Below are 23,422 nucleotides of genomic sequence, written 5' to 3'. Positions count from 1 at the left end.
AGGGGACCGCCACCTCCCCGGGGCTTTTCTAAAATGTAATGCGGGAGTTGCGTGCACCCCACAGCCCCGGGGACCACCAACACACGCCCCCTCCTGGAGCTGTACATGGCCCTGGGGACCGCCACCCCCTAGGGCCGACTCCTGTTATGTCCTGGGTGCCCACTCCAGGGACATAACTGTTTGCTATGGCTTGGCAGGAGCTTTAATGTTAGCAGCTCCCTCTTTGCCAAAGCAATGCCGTCTCCCACAGGACCTGGGAGGGACCACTGGGGCCTTGAGGCTCCCCCGCGGTCCCCAACAGACTAGGTGCCCTGGGTTGGACCAGGGCACCCACAAGGGAGGCCAGGCCCCGACGGGTGGGGTTCCCAGGACCTAAATCAGGCTATAATATATATATTTTTAAAGGCCACGCCCGGGGCCGAAATTGGCCAGGGTGGGGCACACAGACCCACCACCCCATTCAAAATCGACCTAGACCCAGCTAACTATAACTTATGCCCCGCAATGCACTTCTTATAACACACATATTACATCACTCATGACATGCTCAGTGACATCACTCATGACATTCCTGACATCTCAAATTACATCACGGATGACATCATCCACAGAACCACTCACACACCTACTCACACCCCATACAACCTCTAGTATGCCCACTCATACACCCACAGAACCACTTGTGTACCCATTCAGACCTGTACCAGTACTCGCACACCCACTCACTCCTCCATAGAGCCACTCAAACACCCACTCAGTCACTTGTACACCCACTCATACAACCAGTTACCCACCCATACAGCCAGTCACATAACCACACACTCACCCATAGTTACTCACACACCCACTTATTTACCTACAAAGTCACTCACATACCCACTCACTCACCCAATCAGCCTCTCAACACAGCCACTCGCACACGCATACAAGCCCTCACACACTCACTCAAACGACTTAACCATTCCCACATCCATACAAGCACTTCAACATCTGCATACTCACCTACACAGCCATTCACACAGACACTCTCCATTACAGCCACTCGCACACCAGCTCACTTAATGAAACACTCACTTAAACAGCCACTCACTCACTCATACAGCCACATACTCACCCAGTTACTCACTCATACAGCCATTTAGACACCCCCTCACTCACACATACAGTCACTACACACCCACTTACCAACCCATAGAGCCACTCACACCGCCACTCAGCCACCCATACAGCCATTCACACACCTACTCAATCACCAATACAGCCACTCACACAGCAGCTCACTCATCCGCACAGCTACTCACACAACCACTTATACACCTCTCCAGCCACTCACACACCCATAGACACAGAGATACATAAAGTCACAAAGCCACTCACATAATATATATTAGAAGTAGCATCACTCATTGGTAGTACACCTAGTATAATACTTTAACTTTTGTAGTACCTTAGTACATATGTTTAGCAATCAAACTCTTACAAAATACTTACACTCACTGGATGATGTCATTTGAGACGTCGTCAGTGATGTAATATGTGAGGTCATAAGCAGTGCATTGCGGGGCGTAAGTTATAGTTAGATAGCTCACTCAGGTAACTATTACTGCTGACTTTCACTGGCTTTGTACTGTTACCTTTGTTTGTTTTTTTCATTGAATATATATATATATATATATATATATATATATACATATATATATATATATATACACACACACACACATATATATGCGTAGATTCCCAACTTCAAAAGCTCCTTAATTTCGAACTCATAAGCAGGAAACGGACTGTAGTTTCTTTGTGCTGTTGAATTTTATTTTGAGCAAAATGTCGCCATGATGCGTTTTGGGCTCTGCAGCCCTTGATCACATATATATGATGCACACTTCAGGATCAGACCACCTGTTACTGGACAAACTTTGAAATTCATTTGAAACAGTGGTCCGACCGTGAAGTGTGCACCATTGCTGGAAGTGAAAGCAGGTCCGTGTGTCCTTGCATTTTCAGAGACTTATGCGAAATGCCAAAAGGGGATGTGATACACTGCTTCATGGCAAAAGTATAAACCCACTCAGGTAATGGAAATGTATTTATCTATCTGACAGAGCAACACCCACAAGGGTAGAAATTTATTTCTAAACCACATATTCCATAATGTAATGCGACATGGGTGTATCTGTGACCAATAAAAGGAAACCCACATGGCCGGTCAATCAAATGGTGGGTTAGATTTGAAGTAGAACGCGATCAGAATGGCAGCCTATGATCAAGGATATGTCTTCCGAAATGCGTAAGGCAAAGCTGTTTCAAGTGATACTTTGACATATATATATATATATATATATATATATATATTCACGCTCCAAAATTCTCTAGTAGTAAAGAATAAAGCACTCACGGGTAGCGTGTCAACGGGACTTTATTCCCAGAACAGACGCGTTTCGGCGATCTGCCTTCCTCGGTGGAACACCGAGGAAGGCAGATCGCCGAAACGCGTCTGTTCTGGGAATAAAGTCCCGTTGACACGCTACCCGTGAGTGCTTTATTCTTTACTACTAGAGAATTTTGGAGCGTGAATGTTATGCGGCAGGCACCGCCGCACTTACAGCACCCGACCGTGAGTGACTCGGATTGAAGGTGCGAAGGGAGCAGTAATATATATATATATATATATATATATATATATATATATATATATATATATATATATATATATATATATATATATATATATATATATATATATATTCATTCTGTATTCATTCTTAATGTAAATAATCTCTTTAAAAAAGACAATGGAGTATAGAATGCTGTGAAGTACATTAGCAAAGATATATCCACATTACTTGCATTTATAGAGGTCCACTTCATTGGTCTGGCCTAAGGCTGCATCAGTTCTTCTACGCTGATTCGAGGCAGTAGTGCTGTGTGAACATGTGGGTGCTCTTACACATTGCAGCATGGCAAATTTTCTCCAGCGGATACCAGCAAAGAAAGCAGCTGAGGTAGATACTGCTCTTATAGAGTGCTCCTTCGCTCTAGCTGATAGTGGTTTGTCAACCTTGCTTGGACAGAAATGTATGGTGGCAGAGATTAATCTGGCGATGGTTGTTTTTGTGACTGCAGAACCTTTATGAGAAAGTCAGTAAGAGACCAACTGGATTTGGAAAGAAAGTGTGCAATATAATAGGTTCACTGAGATGAAACTGCAATGGAACCTTGGTGATGAACGTTGGGTTTGGTCTGAGAAGCACATAGTCATCAGTGAAGCGCAAAAAGGTTCCTGAATTGTAAAAGCGTGAATTTCACTGACCCTTCTAGTAGACATAAGAGCCAATAATAGGGTGACCTTCCAGGTGAGAAATTCGAGATCTGACCTGTGAATGGGCTTAAATGGCAGCTTCATAAGCTGCAAGAGAACCACATTCAGATGCCATTCTGGGGCAGGAAACCTTAATGGAGGGAAAGCCCTGAACAACCCCTTCATGAATTGTTTGACTATCCTAGTAGAACAGGAGAATATGAGTGGACAGCGTGAATCTTGAAATTGGGGGCAGGTGAACTTTTACAGATGCATGTACCAATCCTGATCTAGCCAGAGAGAGTAGGTATGCCAGAATTTGTGTGTCTTCCAAGGGGTGGAGATTAGATTGCTGACGCCATAAGCAAAATCTTTTCTATTTGAATCTCTATGTTTTGTTAGTTGTTTCGGCTCTCGCTTAGGCCAGAATGTCTCTACAGTCTTGAGTGAGATTTCCCTCCTGGAATTCAATGCATTCATGCATGTGTGGAATTGGAGAGAGGCTGGTTCTGGGTGCAGAATTTGTCTGTTGTTTCTCGTCAAGAGGGTGTGAATCCTGGGTAGGCGAATGGGATTGGTCTCCGAGAGCAGCAGGAGCTCTGTAAACCAATGCTGTCTGGGCCATCTGGGAGCTCTTCGAATGAGGCAACAGTTCTCAATCGTCATTTTGGTGAGAATCATTGGTATGAGAAGGAAGTAGGGGAAAGCGTATGCATAAATACCGGACCATCGCATTGAAAGGGCATTCCCCCACGACCCTGGAAGCCGGTATCAACTGCCATTCTTGTTCATCGTGAAAAGATCCAGTGCTGGTTTGCCGCCACGTGAGAAGACCCTGTCCAACACCAGCTGATCCAATTCCCTCTCGTGGCAACTGTCCGTGGTTCTGCTGAGAGTGTCCGCTAAGGTGTTGTTTATTCTTGACACATGCTCGGCTATCAAAGTTATGTTGTGGGCTGCCAGCCAATTCCAAAAGTCTTGAGCCTTGAGAGAGAGATAGAGACTTTGTCACCCCTTATTTGTTGATGTAAAACATGCTGGTCGCATTGTCTGTACGGACAAGCACAGAGGCTCCCGATATACGTGGAAGGAAGGCTTGGAGAGGAGGAAAAATAGCCTTGAGCTCTAGACCATTGATGTGCATGGACTTCTGGAGTGCGGACCATTTCGCTTGAATTTGCAGGTCCTGGAAATGGCCACCTCAGCCTTCCATGGAGATGTCAATGGTGATGATGTGGTCTGGGGCATCGAAGTTAGGAACGTAAGGCCTTGTGAGAGATGAGACTGTTGTTGTGACTACCACGCGAGTGTCTGTTGCATCTTTGAGGTAATGCTGATCAAATCTTCGGAGGAGTCTGTCGACTGGACCCATTGCAACTGGAGCTCCTCCTGTAATGGCCTCATTTTCATTCAGTCGTGCCAATGGAACCATTCTTATGGCAGAGGAGCTCATGCCGAGGAGCGACTTGAACATCCGCACTGAAACAGACTTTCTTTTTGAGATCTTTAGGGGCAGGTTTGATAATCTTGGCTGTCTGTCTTGTGACAGATAAGCCTCGTTTCTGATGTTATCGAGGTTGGCACCCAAAAATATCCTTGTCTGACTTGGGATGTTCAAGGATTTCGGGTAATTTACTGTGAGGCCCAGCCTGTGGAAAAGTGAAAGGCAGGACTTGGCAGTCCTGGAAGCTTGTATTGATGCTTTTAGCAGTGAGTCGCCTAGGTAAGGGAATACCTGACGACATTGTTCGCGAAGTGTGGTTTCTACTGGGGCGAGACATTTCGTAAAAATCTGAAGGGCGGACATGAGTCCAAAGGGAAGGACCCCGACTGGTAATGGGTACTGGCCTTGGTGAGATGGAGATACTTACGAAGCCTTAGCTGTATGGGAATTTGGAAGTAAGAATCTTGCAAATCTAGGGAGGTCATGTAGTATCTGCTGTTTAATATGTTGAGAATGTCAGAAAGAGTAATCACATGGAAAGACTGTTTGCGCAGAAATTTGTTCAGTCTCCTGAAGTCTAGTATGGGTCGTCACTCTCCTGATTTCTTTCAAATAAGGAAAAAACAGCGTCGAATCCCATGCCCTTTTGAGACCAAGGAACCCTTTCTATGGCACCCTTGACCAGCATTACTAGAGCTTCCTCAGTAAGCAAAGAGTAGGTCGGTGTGCTCCTTTTGGGGGACTGTTTATGGTTTCTGCACAAACTCTAGGGTATGCCTGTAGGTGACTAAGTCCAACACCCATTTGTCCAATGTTATCACCTTCCAGTGGGGGAGATATTCCTGCTCACATGGGTGGAAGGAGCCAGCAACTGGTCCAGGTCACTGCTTGCAGCTGGTATAGAGACCCTGTGGGGGTTGCTTTCTGCTTGGGCCTTGCTTGGTGTAGGCTGCTGAAGGTGGCTGGTGGTAGGCTTTATGGTAGGTAGGCCTATATTGGGATTGACAATTAAATATTAATGGAGTAACCCAGTATCTCACAGAACCTGGGGAACTAGAACAGTATATACTAATGGTTGGTTCTGTCGAAAAAGGTAGAATTGCTTCACAACGCTTTGTATTTATCCTGACAAAGAGGAAAAACAATCAATGGTATACAGTCAACACTGAATACCATACAGACAAAAAATTATAAGACTGATACTATAGACTCAAAATGTGCATGGTCCATTTAAAATCATACATCGTATACATATACAAATATGTAAAATCAAAGGACTGTTCAACAACATATATCTTGCGTCTAACGATATCAATGACTTACTCATTTCTTACTCCTTTACCTTAGACACCGACAAGATTACGGAGGGTCAAATTCAAACTATTCACGCTAACCCGCACAGAGAACCCCCTCACAACCCTAGAGGCTTAAATATTGACAACCTTATGAGAGTGAACATCATACAGTCTCCTCCCCCTCATACACCGGTCCAACTTAAATACGTACTACTCAACTGCAAGTCAGCCACCAAACATGTCTCTGACATATTCGACCTCGTCCAACACAATGAGATAGATATCATCCTCCTCACTGATACTTGCCTCAAACCTGCTTCCTCTCCCTTCCTAGACCTCTTAGTGACTCCTACCCATGACATAATCCGTCTAGACAGAGCTTTGAAGACAGGTGGTGGCCTAGCTTGTATACATCGGAGCTCACTATCAGTCTCCCACTCAGGGCCTCTACCCCATCCTCATGCGAATACCTTTGTCTCAATATCTTTAGTCATAACCTTCCGGTTTGCAAACTACACACATTTTACCACCCACCTGGGGACAACCTCACCTTCATCGAGCAATTAATGGAAATCATCTCTGGCAATGTTGATTCCACTATGGCCCAAATCTTCCTTGGTGATTTCAACCTGCACGGGTCCAACCTCAATGACCAAGCTGTCACATGCCTCAAATCATTCTTAAATGATCATGAACTGATCTAACACTGTGACCAACCAACCCATAATAAAGGAGAAATTCGGGACCTCATCATCTCCAAAGGTCACACCATCACACTGGACACCATTTCCCATTGCGATTGGTCCGATCATCACAGCATCTTCTTTTTTATCAACTTGGAAGTCTCTCTGAGGAAGGCTCAACCAGCGAAATCGAAGATTTGGAAAAGGGACCTCAGAAATATCAATACAGCCGATCTAGCAACCCACTGTATATCTGACCTCTCTCCACAAGCTGACATGACCGAGGTACATGCACTCACCAACTTCTACAACTCTACTATTACTAGCATCATGGATTCCATTGCTCCACTCCAAAAAAAAAAACGCTTCAACTAAAATTTCCAAACCATGGTTCAATGACAACTTAAACACGGAGCGCCGCCACCTTAAGGCAGTTGAACGTTCCTGGAAATCGAATCCATTCTCGGACTAAGTAATAATCCTTAGAACGATAAGGAGCTCCGATAACAAACAAATCAAGATCACTAAGGCCGACTACTTCAGATCCCAACTTAATCAAGCTGCTCATCGCCCCAAGAAACTTTTTTAGCTGGTGAAAACAACAATCGGTGGAAAAACCAAACCGCTCTGTCTCTGAAGTCAACCCACCTTCATGCGATGATCTGGCCGCCTTCTTTACTGAGAAATCCAGACTCATCAATATTGATCTTGGACTCCAGGAAGGCGCTTTTGCTCGCCAGGGGGGTCTGCGCCCCCCCCTCGACCTTATCAGAGAAGTTCCAACCGACCAGCCTGAGCACAAAGAACAATGCCTCATGGGGCACCTTCACTCCCTTCAGCGAGAGACACCAACAAGATTCTTCAGAGTATCAACCTATCTAATCATTTTAGCTACCCGTTACCACCGTTTATCTTCAAAGAACTGAAGGAGGTCGTCACCCCCATCCGGCATCTGGACAAAGATTGTCAATGTGTCTCTCTCACAAGGTACGATCCCGGATTGTCTAAAAGCTGCTCAGGTAACACCCATCCTAAAAAAGCCTACAGCTGATAGTACAGACCTTAACAACTTCCGTCCTATCTTTAACATCCCCACCCTTGACAAACTCCTAGAAAAATGTGTCCAATCTCAACTCTGCCCACATCGAGAATTTCCATCTCCTGGACCAACACCAATCTGGCTTCCGGAGAGGGCACAGCACCGAATCGGCTCTCACGCACGTTATGGATGACATTTAAAAAATGTTCGACTAAAATGAATCCTGCCTCCTTATCCTCCTGGATCTTTCCTCAGCGTTTGACACTGTTAATCACGACAACCTCCTATCCATTTTGAAGCACAGGATGGGCCTTTTTGGTTCGGTGCTACAATGGTTCTCGTCCTTCCTCCACCACAGATCCCAAAGAGTTAAGGCGAACCACTCTCTCTCCCAGCCATCACTAGTATCCATGGGGGTCCCCCAAGGGTCCGCCCTACCCCCCATACTCTTCAAGAATAAATTGGAACCTTTTGCTAATGCTCTAAATTTCGCTGACATTCTCTTCCATATGTATGCGGATGATACGCAACTCTATCTGAAAATCTCCTCCCCGAATAACCTCATAGCACTCAACTCTACCCTAATAAATACTCAAAACTGGTTTTACTGAGAACCACCTCTTGCTCAACACCTACAAAACAGAATTCCTTCTCGTTTCTCCCCTGAACCACATCCCCAAGATAGACCTTTGAATGAACCACCTCACTGCCTTCAACTGCTCCCCCCCTCATTGTTGACTCAGCCAAATCTCTCGGACTCACCATAGACAAGCATCTGAACACCAAAACTCATATCAGCAATGTGTGTAAGGGAGTGAATCACCTTATGAGGATACTCAGGAATCTCAAACCTTTCCTCCCACAAGCTGACTTCAAGCAAGTGGTCCAAGCGCTTGTTTTGCCGAGGCAAGACTATGGCAGTGCTACACTCTGTGGCCTCCCCAAATATACCTTGGCCCCACTAAGGGCTTCACTTAATTTGGCGGTCAGACTGGTCACGGTGACCAAAAGAAAAAAGCACATCTCCACAGTCTTAAAATCCCTAAATTGGTTGCCCTATAAAGCAAGAATTCAGCTAAAGATTGCCTGTCTATCTCACAAAGCCCTCCATTTCAAAACCCCCAGTTATCTAGCGCAAAAGTTAGAATTATCCGGAGGGGGTAGACCTTCTCGGAGTGCTAAATCTCTCCTGAAACCTCAGACTTTCGCAAAAAGAGAACGTGTCACCGAGCTTTCTCCGGCTCTACGCCAAAGATCTGGAACTCTCTCCCACTGGAAATACGCAGAATCTCCTCCAAGGTTGCCTTCAAATTGGAAGTAAAAAGATTCCTCATGAACAAGTTCCTACCTTAAAAGGGTCGCGGATCCTCTGCCCTAATGCTTTGGACCTACGCCCTAAGTCCTGCGTTTGGTGTTATTCTGCTTTACTAGTCAATTGCTCCCCTCCCAGTTCGTTATGTTCCAGTTTTTATCTTACCCTTTATTGTCCCTTTCGATTGTAACCTTTTGTTTGATATGTATATGTGATTTGTTTAGGTTGGTACCCCTTCTGACGATTGTACTGCTACTATTACCTTCCTTTTTCTCAAATTGTAAAGCGCTCTGATATCCTTCGGGATCATGTTCGCAATATATAAAACTTTATAAATAAATATATCATTACATACATAAATATGTGCCATATAAAAAGTGTATTACATAAAACACAAACATCCAAACATTTAACATTCACAATACACATAGAAAGAAACACTTTATTGGGCATCCTTGTAAACTTAGTATGCTCACTAAAACATGTAGCCTTATTCTTTGGCACCAAATGGGGAATACTAGTACATAATGCCTGATGTGTTCGTCGACGTTTCGACCCCTAATCAAAGAGTGCTAGTGGAAGACATCACCCAGGGTCTTCTTCAGGGCTATGAATACATTTCAGAGCAACCAGTATCCAGGGCCTTGTGGTTGCTACATGGGGGGAGGGATCACATCATTCTCAGAAGTCCTCCATATGTACCTTGAGGATCCAAACCAAGGGCCGGTAATTACTTCCCTGACTGGCCTCATCAGAGGGTAACATGTCTTTCTATGCCACACATTGTGTTCCTTCCTACGTGTAGGCACTAAGAAACGGGAGCAGAGAGTACCTCCTGTGTCCTCATGATTCCGCAGCCTGACTCGAGTCTATTGAAAAAGCTTTTTCAGTAGACTTGAGTAAGGCTGCAGTTTGTGGCAGTTTCCCAGTGGTGGTTGTGTCGTCGCCAACCGCATTCTGAGAGGATATTTAGTCATCAACGTCAACGGTTCTGGGGAGGGAGAATGTTTTCTCTCCGATTCCTTCTCAGATTGAATAGTAGGTTGGGAGGAGGCCGCCCCTGTAGAGATGAGCTTAAGTTTCTCCTTTCATAGGTGTTCGTTATGGAGTGTCTTCAAGGCCTTTCCACACCCCTCAGAAGCCCAATGGTCAGAGAATCTTAACCTTTTGATGGGGCCTATCAGACAAATCAGTGTCCTCCTCAGAAAAGCTAGATTTCTTGCATTTAGATTTCTGTAGCCACATAAGTAGCCTTCCCTCTCTGTCCCTATTGTTTTAGAAGAAAAAGTGAGACAGATCTTGCACTCCTTTACCTGGTGTTGAGGGTAGAGATAGTAGAGACAGTCTTCAATCTGAAAATCAAGTCCATCTACGACAACTTCAATGAACAGACACCAGACTCCGACACCACTCCCTCCTCCAGCAACACCAGCCTACCTACCATCTCTGCCTGGACCACAGCCACCACCAAAGACACTGAATTGACCATGAAAAGCATCCACTCAGGAGCACCCACGGACCCCTGTCCCCCACACATCTCCCATAGGGCCGCCACCACCAATGCACCGGACCTACAATGCACCATCAACACCACCTTCGAAACCGGCCCCTTCCCCGACGGCTGGAAACGCGCAGAAGTCAAGCCCCTGCTCAAGAAGCACTGGGCAGACCCTTCAAGAACTACCGTCCCATCTTCCTCCTCCCCTTCGCGGCCAAGGTCACCAAGAAGACGGTCAACCCCCAACAAACGAAATTCATCGAAGAGAACTCCATCCTCAACCCTTACCAATCCGGATTCCGCAGCAACCACAGCACAGAGACCACCCTACTCGCCGCCACTGATGACATCCGCACCCTACCCTCCCAAGGCCACACCGCGGTCCTGATCCTACTCGCCCTCTCCGCAGCCTTCAACACTGTTTCCCACCGCACACTTGCCGCCAGACTCCACGATGCCGGCATACAGGTAACCGCCCTCGAATGGCTCCGCTGCTTCCTCACTGGCAGGACCCAAAGAATCAGACTGCCACCCTTCCTCTCCGAACCCACAGAGATCAACTGTGGAGTACCTCAAGGATCGTCACTCAGCCCAACGCTCTTCAACATTTACATGGGCCCCATGGCCGGCATCGTCAGACAGCACGGACTCAACATAGTCTCCGATACCGATGACAACCAGCTCATCCTCTTCCTCACCAAAGTTCCCATCACCACCAGACTCAGCTTCCAGGAAGGAATGAAGGACGTCGAATCCTGGATGAGCAGCAGCTGCCTGAAGCTCAACTCAGATAAGACAGAGGTCCTCGGACCCTCTCCCATCGCATGGGACAACATCTGGTGGCCCACCGCCCTTGGAAACCCCCCCCCACAGACCACGCCCGGAACCTCTGCATCGTACTCTACTCCTTCCTCTACATGACCCGACAGGTCAACCCAGTCACCTCCACCTGCTTCACCACCCTCCGCATCCTTCGCAAGACCTTCAAATGGATCCGCCCCCCCGAATCAAGAAACACCATCACCCATGCACTCATAAACAGCCGACTGGACTACGGAAACGCCCTCTATGCCACAATCAACAAGTCTCTGCTCCGCAAACTCCAAACCATACAGAACACCGCAGCAAGACTTGTCCTCGGCATCCATCGAAAAGAACACATCACCCAACACATGTGAGACCTCCACTGGCTCCCCTTCGAAAAGAGAGTAACCTTCAAGATAATCACCCACGCCTACAAATGCCTCCACAACACCGGACCCCAATACCTCAATGAAAGAATCGCCCTCCAAGTACCCAAGAGAAACCTCCGATCCGCAGACCTCGCTGAAACCCCACGTATCTGCTGAGCCAGAGGGGGTGGAAGAGCCTTCTCCTACATCGCAGCCAAGACCTGAAACGAGCTCCCGATCAACATCAGACGCGCCCCTACTCTACACATCTTCAGCAAGACCCTCAAGACCTGGCTTTTCGACTGAATGGAGCTGCTGACCCCTCCCCCCGGCGCCTAGAGACCCTCACGGGTGAGTAGCACTCTTTACAATTCCTTGATTGATTGACTGATTGTGTGGATCATCCACATGCACCCTTTTCTTCCCACAGGACATGCAGGATCTGAAGAGGCCTTTTTAAGTAACAATCAGACATTGTAGGTGTTGAAACGTTGAGTTATAGAAGAAAAAACTTAGAAGAGCTCAGGGAGTCTCCCTTCACACGACTTGCTGTAGAAAATCTGAGGGACTCAGCCTCTGTCTGAAGTGTTCTAGAGGGTGCTATCGCCTGATTGGTAATAGTTCAAGTTTGGTCCTTTTTTTTTTTTAATGGACACAGATAGGCTATTAAAGTGACTTTGCATTGCCATTATAGCCTATGATACTATTACATATTGCTTTACTATGGTACTTTGGGACTCAAACTTCAACGACAGGGAATGATTCAAGCATGTGAATCTATGAAAGATCCAATACTGGACAACAGCTGTTATTAAGTGACAGTGCCTCAGTGAAGCTAAGGGAGTTCTAATCTCTGTGAGAGTTGCATGTTAAATGTGAAATTCAGTATCATAGGCGCTGGAAGTAGGGGTGAAGTGGGTGCTGCAGCACCCCAACAATTAACCATGACGGAGTTCAAAAGGTGAATGACCAATAAAGATATATTTAAATTGTGTTTTTATCTGGTAACATTTGCAGTGCTTCAAAGAAATAGGTCAAATGTCACGCAATATCTTCTGGCAAACGGCTGCCTATTCTTTTAACCATCTCGATCATTCGTTCTTCTGCCCACGGTTTGCAGGAGCCTCTTAAGGCAGTAGAATGTTTTTTTGTGTGCCAGTATTTAGGTGCTAAAAATCCAGCCTCAATCCCACACGCCCCAATGGCTTAGCTCTCAATAGTCCAGTAAATAAAGTGGCACCGGGGGTTTAAGGGCCATCTGCACTCCAGTTATGGCTATATTAGAACATATTAACAAGTGATAAGGGGCCCATTTTGATTGCTTCCATGAGGGCCCCTATCTCTCCTATGCCACTGCTTCGGCCACCATAGTTTGGAGGTATTCTGGAGGCAACACAACACCAATAGACTGTGCCACAGGCAGAAGAGAAGCAGGGATTCTGCCAAATACCCCAAAATAGGTCCCAGTCACGCACCCTCGCTGATACCCTCCCAACTCACCTTTGCCTCTGTTAAAGCAAAGCACTGCATCAAACACATCAGTACCCCTCAGTCAGAAGCCTGGTCAATAACAAAGACTCTAAAGTGCGATCAAATCTCAAGCTAAACAAGCATTTGCAATGCAATAGGTCTCGCATTTACGCGAGCTTAAGCTATTGGCATTGTAAATGACAATGAGTTTTATTTACATTTTAAAAACCAAAACATAGATAAATGCCAATAGCCAAAACTCACGTAAATGCGAGACCTATTGCATTGCAAATGCTTGTTTGTATTCTCTCTGGTGACAAAGAGGGTCTCCTTTCCGCCCTGTGAGATGGCCAGAAAGGCCGCAATGATTTCATTTGGGGGTGTATTTTCGTTAAAACATGTTTAATAAGATCTTTCGAGTTAATGTGTGTCCAACGCAGAGTGTATCCATTGCGCCGTGCTAATTCGATCCCCTCTGCCTGTGAAATAACTTGATCGTGCCCTGTTTCAAAAAGGTACAAGTCGATAATTGCATGCTCAGTGGGAAGTGATCGCTTAATAAAATCGAGGGTGTACAGAAGTTGAAAATAAAACCGGCTCAGTTATTTGACAGTAAAACATGGTCAATAATGCTGTTATTGGTTGTCCCATTTCAAGTTTTCTTACGATACGCATAGGGTATAGACATTTCATTTGCAAATGACAAATCAAATTTAAGTAGCAATTTGTTTATCTTATCGCCGCTTATACTTTGTATAAAATGGGGCTGCTCTGCGTCCTCTGTGTAAGTCGTCCCACACATTTTACCTGACTAGGGTTTACACTGAGGTTTATTAAAGTCACCCCAACCACATACAATTGTCATATGTTTTTTATTAATGGCGGCAATGCGCTCTAAGTCATTATTTATTTCCTGTACGACTTCGGTTATTACTCTTATATTGGCGTTGCACTCCCATGCACTCTCAAACAAAAGGATGTGACGCCGCACATATTCTGCCAAATTAGAAGGCAGCAAAGAAGAGTGATATGGTTGCCAATGAATAATGGTCTAAAAGCACCTTTTTAGAGTTTGTTGCCATAACGACAGCGTATAAACGTTGCCTGTAGGCAAGGCCTAACAAGCTGTTTACTGCTCGCGGGCGAATATGGTTAACAGGCTATGCAAGCATAATGGAAGGGGATGAGATGTTCTGTGTGGCTGCGCAAAGATAAAATAAGCAAGCATTGGCCGCAGTAATGTTGAAACAAGCGTTGGCCGCGTGCGAGCGGCTGGAGACGCAATATGTGGTGGGGGAGGGGGAGAAGCAGGAGTTGTGTGTGCGCGTGCGTCATCGTGATCGCGATCGCTCTGAAAGCGAAAGTGATCGCGATGACGCACGAGTTTTCAAAGTGCTGCTGGCGGCCGGCTGCGCGCGTGCACGATCGCGTGAATGCAAGCGTTAGGCCAGCCAGCAGCACTTTGAAATTCCCACATACAAAATGTCTCTTCGAGCCTTTGGCTCAGCGAGACCTAAAAACAAAGACACATTTTATTGTAGAATGACGAGGCTATGAAAGCCTTCAATTTGCATCAGGTTACTGGGTGCTATTTTTGGACTATATGATTGGAAGGATGTTACACGCAGCATGTCCTGTAAAGGAATACCAATTTAATATGGAGGTTGTTGTTTACTTTCTCTGACTGCAAAATTAGATGATTCTGCAAAGTGAAGTGTGTAAGAGGTAGTTTGAAGGGAAAGGTTGTAGGATATCACTTTTTTCCTACACAGTAACATTAAAATATACTCAAATAAACTGCACAAATGTTTCAGAATATATCAGCAGTTCGGAAATCACAAGCCAAGCACAATTGTTTTGTAATCCTGAAGTGTGATGAAAGCAAATATTTTAATAGAATCAAAACAAATCATGCCATACTTATTTCCTGAAACCTGATTTCCACATATTAAAATTTTTGCACTTTTTATCAGTAAAACTGTATGTCTGATCAAATGTAGTGGCTATAGAAAACACGCTGTCTGTAAATGACAGTTGTAGAAAAGTGCCCCTTTTTGCATGGTTACCCTCCACTTTCTAACTGATATCTGATGCACTTTGACTGAATGTGCACTGGGACCCTACTAATCAGGTTCCCAGTGCCTGTGTTTTTTCCCAAAACTGAACCATTGTTTCCACAATTGGCATACCTCTGGCCCACATAGAAGTCCCTCGTTAAAGATACCTGTGGTACCAAGGGCTGTGTGATTAGAGAGGGTCTCTAAGGGCTGCAGCATGTATTGTGCCACCCTCAGAGACCCCTAATCTAACACATTTACACTGCCATTGCAGACTATGTGTTGTGGTGCAGACAAAACCTAAGAGTCAACATGACACACATCCCTGTGTGCCATGGCCACAAACACTGACTGTGGTATAGGTAAGTCACCCCTCTAGCAGGCCTCACAGCCCTAAGGCAGGGTACACTATACAACAGATGAAGGCATATCTGCATGAGCAGATATACCCCTACAATATTGGGCACCATTTCCCAATATTGTAAGTGCAAGTGAAGCCGTAGAGTATGTGAGCTGAGAGTGTCATTAAGAACTCAGCTCCATGATGGCTTTACTGAATGCTAAGAAGTTTGGTATCAAATTTCACAGCATAATAAACCTGCACTGATGTCAGTGTTGGATTTATTGCAAAATTCACTCAAGAGGGTTTCTTAAAGATGACCCCTGAAAAACAACCAACTCCCTCACAGACATGTTTCACACCCCCTGAGGTGGGAGCCCTTGTGCTCTCGTGGGTCAGGGACAAAGGCTGCATGGGGTGGAGGTGCTTCACACCTACACCCTAACAGGACTAGCATTCAGGGCAGAGCCTCATAGGCTTCCTGCCCTTTGATATGTTAGCTAGGGCCTCTTCCGCTAGTGGAGATGCCTGTCCCCCTGACCAAGCCCCACATTTGGCGGAAAGGTCGGCAGGAAATTTAGTAGTCAGGAGAAGTGCGTCTCTCTGCCAGGACCACCTCTTAGAAGTTCCTATAAAGGTAGGGGACATACAAATGGTGTAGTCACCCTAAAGGCAAGTAGCCTATTGGCTACCATCTACCAAAACCTGTAATGCGTCTAAATCAGTATTTAGGGGCACCCCTGAACCTTGATGCTCAGATTCCTGCAACCTACGAAGAAGAAGGATGAAGAACACGCCCTGCAGCAAAGATGATGGATGACTTGGACCCAGCTCTACCGGTCTGTCTCCAGCTTCAAGAGCCTGTGAAGAAGACGATGCCTGTCCAGTGGCTTCCAGAAACCCAAGGAAGACTGCCAATCTTCAACAAAGACCAGATCTCCCGATCCTGTCCAGGAGAATTCTACTACAAGGACTCCAGGTCCAGCTGGAACAGCAATTCCTGCCTACTCTTCACCCAACGCCCACGGCTCGAGTCTGAGTGGCTCATCTGTTTAGTAAAGTCTCCCCAGCGAGCCTGACCTCGACATCGACTCCATCAGTGACTGACCTCTCCTGAACTCCACGAAGACGCCTGCAGCCTCTTCACCAAGTGTCCCCCTGACAGCAACAGGCTCTGGTAAAGAAAATCCAACACCTAAAAGCATCCCATAATCCTCAGCTACCGGACTTTGGGTAGCCCAGCAGATGGTGCCCAGGCCTTCTCCGACATCTCAACTTTCCTGCCCAGCTGGTTGTCACCTCCGTCAAGCCTCCTGATCCGAGCCTGCAGCCTCTTTGTGTGGCTGAGATCCCCATTTACTTGCAGTGGGCCCCCACTGCTGATTTGCACCCGGCAGCCCCTATGCCGCTGGTGGTGTATGACTGGTGCTGTTTTGTGGCCTCCTCTGTGTTCGATTTAACCCCCTGGGACTTGTACCCTGAAACCGCGGGTACTTACCTGCAAACTGCACCTTTTGTGGGTGCCCCCAGTCTCCATTGACTAACATTGGGCCTAGTGACCTCTGCACCCGGCTGCCCCAGTGCCGCTGGTGGTACAGTACCTACCGTGAACTGACCCTTGCCCAGTGTTGTACCAAACCCATGAAGACTGGATATGTAAGTCTTTACCTCTAACTGCGTATAACTGTTTTCCTTCCACAGGATTGCATTGCACTAAATGTCTATCTCCTACATTTGCTAAGTTTGCTACTGTCTGACTGACATTGCCAAAGTATTTTCAATACTCCTGTAAAGTACTTCTAGGGCATACAATACAATACCTATTGCATATAAAAAGTATTGCTATTTTTGAAACTGTTATTTACCTGCAGCGGAGTTTCTCTTGGTTCTAAAATTAAATAACAGAGTAATAGCTTTTGCTACAAATCAATTGGTCTTGGATTCTGTCTTTGAGTATGTGTAATCATTTCTTGCCTGAGTGTGTACAGCAAATGCTTAACACAGCCCTGTGACAAGCCTAACTGCTCAACCACACTACCACAAATAGAGCTTTTAGTATTATATACTTAAGCCTCTGTAAGCCTCTGGGGATTCACTGGACTCTGGGCACACTAAACCTTACTTTGGTATAGTATCTACAGAGACAGCTTCCTACATCAATGCACTACCACACCATGCTTTGGTAATATATTTGCAAGTGTTCTCCAAAAAGCACCACCAGCTACATACTACACCCTTACCATTGACCCGTTGAATACATTTGCTACACTTGTTCTTTGTGTGACGCTCGGATTTTTCCCAATCCATATGTCTTCAGTGATGTAAAAATGAATGCAGCACCCCCACTCTGAAAATTGTTCCCTCCTCACTGAGTACAGGTGTTTATTTGTACCGTGACAAATCGTTCAGGTTAACAGAATGGTACAGCAATATCAAAGAGCTATGCTGAAAGAATCTAACAGATTATGGAATAGGCAGCCATTCCAGTTTTAATAATGACAAAAATGTCTTATTTCCAGAACAATGTTTAAGGGAAACCGCGGCTTATCCAAGAGACTGGTCCACAAAAATAAATAGCATCTATGCCTGTTTGGGAGTTCTTCAACTGCACTTCACCAAATAATATACTTCCACGGTTCAACCCAACAACTAATTTAAATTTTATCTCAACAGGACAGGGACTCAGGCTCACTGTGTCAAAAAGCTGTCAATGAGTGAAACATCTATACCACAAGAAATACTTAAACTCTAAAAGTAATACCAGTTCAGGGAGCTGCACGTTCAATGATTTAATTTCAGTGTGGATATATGTAGGGCTTGTTGTACAATACTGCAAACACTGTTGTAAACTTAGCCCAAATTTACTTTCATGGGTTTGTCATAGTCATGCATGATAGTGCACTAGAGTCTGGAATGCTCACCCAGAACCCATACGGAGAAGGAAAAGTCTCACAGAGCTCAGGTCAACTTTAAAATCATTTATGTTTTAGGTCCAATCATCCATATATTTCATTGCCTACAGACAGCTTGCTGTAAAGTGTGTTTACCAAGTGTTTTCATTTCATTTTACAAAGAAAAGTACATTTAATGTGACACACAAGAAGATGTATTTAATCTAAAAGACTCCCTACCAGACAGTGCTTGTTGTAACTTAAGCACCTCCTCCTCTGTAGATGACGTTAGTAGATATGTTGCTTGTTCCTTTACCAAATCTTCCCTCTCCACAGCAGATCGTTGTAGGTCACTTAACTCTTGTTTAAACTGTTCATACTCGTGAGTTAATCGGATTAATTCCAGCGCTGCAGATTCCTTCTCTTTCAACAGCAAGTCCTTCTCATATTCTGAAGATAACAGCTGGTCCTTAATCTCCCTTACTTGGTCTTCAAGTTCCTTGATCTTCTCAGATTGAGCATATTTTTCACTTTCTAGGCTCTGAAGGTTCTTTTGCAGCTCAAGAACATTGGACTGTTCACCGGCACCAAGAGATGTGGTACCTAAAACCAATAAAAGCAAAAGATGATGGGAGAAAACGTATATTGCAACAACTGCCAAGGCCTTTATCAAATTATGGCAAGTAGGCTCCTAAATTGTAAATTACCAATATGCTGAACTGGTTGAGAGTACATTTAAATCCCTTTTAGAAAATGTCAAAGTCTTACCAATATTATTATAAAGAGAACTCATTTGTAATCATCATCGCTAATCTATAAATGAGAAGCAGCTCTTAAAACCCACATACAACCCAATGTGTCAATATGGCAAAGAGCTACACGCCCAGCATTGTTAAATAAACATTTGGACTGTGGCTCTGAAGGCTTAGAAAAACATCAAGTGCCGGTAGAAAACGTAACTTTTATTACTCTTAGTCCTTGTTTTCACTTGAACTGGTTGGGAAATCCTTGGTTCAGAGGAAGAACTGGAGAAAGGTCTTTAAAAGAATGCTGTCATTTTCAGGAGAGCCGACGCAAATATTCTTTGGAGCACCCTAGTGAGGATCCCTACGTATGTGTCACCAACAGTCAAAGTACACTTTTTTGTTTTTTTGTTATGCTACAGACAAGATCTCACCATGGCATACTCTCAGGATGGCTGTAATGAGGTTGTGAAGAATAGAAAGCAAGAAATAACATCACTAAAATGACGATAAAAGACATTTTCCTTATTTTGCTGTCCTGCTTTCCCCTCCCATATAAGTGGATGGGGATCTGTCTTTACAGCTTAAGAATGATGGAAGTAGGAAGGGAGGCATATTGATACTTAAACTTCAAACAAAAATGGTGACACGATCCAGGACAGAAATCTGCATTTTTCTTTAAAAACACATATCGACTAAGTAAAACTTGCAAACGAATAGCCTGAGTACCATTACATGTGTCTGCTTTGGGTATAAAGAAGGCCGCATAGGTTGCCTGTTTAAACTTCCCTAATTTTGTATGACTCTGGTACAGACTGGCTCTTCCACATGTCTATAGTGGCTCTTACTGCTATGTTGCCTGGGGTTAGTCCACTGCAGGAACTGAACACATACTGTATATCCTAAAGGAGACTGCTCCCTCCAACTGCTTAGCTAACCAACCATGGGTTGACGTTTATTGTATCCATTTCTTGCCCCTTTGGCACCTTTTCTACTACAATGACTTATATCTTGTATTCCTGGTATATTTTCTAGCCCAAGCTTACACATTTTAATTTAATTAAACTTCCCTGAAGTGAATGCAACACAAAAACTTTGAGGATTAGAAAACAAGATGGAACTATTCACAAAGGACAGAAAGCATAAGAAACATACAACTGGGACAGGAGCTCTCAGCCCAGTACCTTGCTGTAGCTGTTCTTCCAATTCCTCAATTCGATCCTCGTATTCACGTAACTCCTCACGGTGTCTGCGAGTAATTTCAGACAGCTTCTGTCGATGATCATCCTGCAATACTGAAACCTCATGTTGATGCTCATCTATTTCATGACTTAATTTCTTTTCTAGCTCCTACAACATTAAAATATAATTCAAACACACAAGGAATCATAGTTTTGATTTTTCACAGAAGTAAGAAAAACGGCTGACATTAAAAGAGAAACAGAAAAAAAAATCTAAAGTCAACTTCTTCTTTCTAGGCATTATAAATCGTAAGTATAAAAGAAACCACAAGCAATTGGTGCTTTGCAAAATGGTGGTTTGGGAACACTACAAGCCCAGGAAGGAATTGTTATCATTGTTATCCATTTCTTGGCAAAGTTAGAACAAGTTATTCACAACAGTGAAATATGTATTTCTGGAGGCTTCAGTCATGGAGAACTACGCCAAGCAATTCTAAAGAAGCATCTATCAAAGCAGAGAAAATAATCTGGAATTCATATTCCATTTTCAGCCAAGACTCGGCCCACACACATCCCCACCCGTCCATTCAGCTTTTCAGCTTTACGATCCTTCTATTTCAGGCTAACATAGGTGCAATCCAGCAGACCAAAAGAAGGAGAATTCGAGTGACCAAGGAAAGTTGGCAGACTTAAAAGAAGGGAAGGGGTTTATTAGTGTGCAATGGTTTACAAGCAATACGTCTTACGTAGTCACATGATTCCATCCCCCCACCCACTTGCTTTAGCATGTAAGAATATTCTGAGGTATAACTAAACCTGCAGAAAGGCTGGTAGGAGTGAGCCTCTAAGGCAGGTCTGTATGGGCTGGATCATAATCACAATCCTGCATGGTACATGTGTATCACCTTGAAACCCAGTCGGGGTCAGATAAAGTGCCTGCTCACAATCCAATGAGCCTGAGAATACCACCTAAGTTTGAGCTTCCTATCACATCAATGGCTTGAATGTGTTGCATTTCTTTGTTTCTCGAAGTTGAGGAGGGAACCAACAAAAATTCTCATGCACCATCTGCTTGTCACGGGTCCATTTGTGAAGATGATCGTTATATCAGCCTGCTCGTGTTTGTTATGTAGCCTTGACACATGGGCAACATAGAGAAACATGTTTTAGCCTTCACAAAGAATCCCATCCATAGCCAATATGCATAGGGGTTGAAAGCTTATCAGACATTTACATAGGGCACAACTGTAGTGTTTTTGGTAAATAAGCATTGTTTTCATGATGCATGGCTGTAATTTTTGGGGTGAAAAGGCCTGTTTCCATGAGTCTTGGTCATAAAAGTTCCAGAAAACTGACAATTGCTTTGTTGATTCCGTGCCCACAAATATACACTTGATGTTAATCTAGTATTGTTTCTCACCCCACATATCAGTCATAGATCAGGAACACTTCCGGATAGGAATGTCTCAATTTGTATCTGATTATTCACAAATATACTGTGGCCAAACAAGAGGTATTAAATCTGGCCTTCATGGAACTGAGCACCGCTTTCAATATCGTAAATTGAGACAAACTATGGAACATTATGCAGCGCCTTCAATCAATCACATTTGTAGAGCGTGCTACTCACCCGCGAGGGTCTCAAGGCGCTGGGGGTGGGGGGTAAGGAGGGGTGCCGCTACTGCTCGAAGAGCCAGGTCTTGAGGTGCTTCCTGAAGGAGAGGTGGTCCTGGATAAGTCGTAGGTGGGCGGGGTAGGAGTTCCACGTCTTGGCCGCCAAGTAGGAGAAGGATCTTCCTCCTGTGGTGGTTCTGCGAATCCGTGGGACGGTGGCGAGACTGGCGGAGCGGAGCTGGCGGGTAGGTGTGTACGTGAGGCGGTTGTTGAGGTATTCGGGGCCCATGTCGTGGAGAGCCTTGTGTGCGTGGGTGAGGAGTCTGAACATGATCCTCTTGTTGGCGGGGAGCCAGTGCAGGTCTCAGGTGGGGAGAGATGTGGCTCTGTCGGGGGATGTCCAGGATGAGTCGTGCCGATGCGTTCTGTATGCGCTGGAGTCTTTTCTGTAGTTTGGCCGTGGTCCCAGCGTAGAGGGCGTTCCCGTAGTCCAGTCGGCTGGTGACGAGGGCCTGGGTGACCGTCTTCCTGGTTCCAGTGGGGATCCATCGGAAGATCTTTCGGAGCATGCGGAGGGTGTTGAAACAGGTAGACGTAACGGCGTTGACTTGCTTGGTCATCGTGAGGGAGGAGTCCAGGATGAAACCCAGGTTGCGTGCGTGGTCCGTGGGTATGGGGGTGGGGCCCAGAGCTGTGGGCCACCAGGAATCGTCCCAGGCGGAGGGGGATGGTCCGATGATGAGGACTTCCGTCTTGTCTGAGTTCAGCTTCAGACGGCTGAGCTTCATCCATTCCGCGACGTCTTTCATTCCTTCCTGGAAGCTGGATCTGGCGGTGGTGGGGTCATTGGTGAGGGAGAGGATGAGTTGGGTGTCGTCTGCATAGGAGATGATGTTGAGGTTGTGTTTGCGTGCGATAGCTGCGAGGGGGCTCATGAAGACATTGAAGAGGGTAGGGCTGAGTGAAGATCCTTGGGGTACGCCGCAGATGATCTTGGTGGCTGCTGTGCAGAAGGGCGGGAGACGGACTCTCTGAGTTCTGTCGGAGAGGAAGGAGATGATCCATTCCAGGGCCTTTCCTTGGATCCCAGCGTGTTGGAGGCGGGTTGTCAGGGTGCGGTGGCAGACCGTGTCGAATGCGACCGACAGGTCGAGGAGGACAAGGGCGGCAGTTTCACCGTTGTCGAGTAGGGTCCGGATGTCGTCCGTGGCTGCGATGAGGGTGGTCTCGGTGCTGTGGTTCGCTCGGAATCCGGACTTTGATGGGTCGAGGGCGCCGTTTGTCTCGAGGAAGGTGGTCAGCTGTTTGTTGACGGTTTTCTCGATGACTTTTGCGGGGAAGGGGAGGAGCGAGATGGGACGGAAGTTCTTGAGGTCTGTGGG

General features: G+C 45.5%; 1 protein-coding gene across 2 annotated transcripts in view; it reads right to left on the bottom strand.

Annotated features, from left to right (window-relative positions):
- TRIP11 (thyroid hormone receptor interactor 11) overlaps positions 1–23,422 on the bottom strand; it is a 417,310-nt gene that overhangs the window by 246,902 nt on the left and 146,986 nt on the right. For both annotated transcript variants that reach the window (XM_085626513.1, XM_085626514.1), the window contains exons 6-7: positions 20,430–20,595; positions 18,743–19,105 (exon numbers count right to left, since the gene is read on the bottom strand). In XM_085626513.1, the coding sequence (XP_085482639.1) occupies positions 18,743–19,105; positions 20,430–20,595 (529 nt within the window). The remainder of the gene's footprint in view (positions 1–18,742; positions 19,106–20,429; positions 20,596–23,422) is intronic.

The sequence above is a fragment of the Triturus cristatus genome, chromosome 9, assembly GCF_964204655.1.
Source record: "Triturus cristatus chromosome 9, aTriCri1.1, whole genome shotgun sequence".
Taxonomy (NCBI): Eukaryota; Metazoa; Chordata; class Amphibia; order Caudata; family Salamandridae; genus Triturus; species Triturus cristatus.
This window is presented reverse-complemented; position numbering and strand designations above follow the sequence as displayed.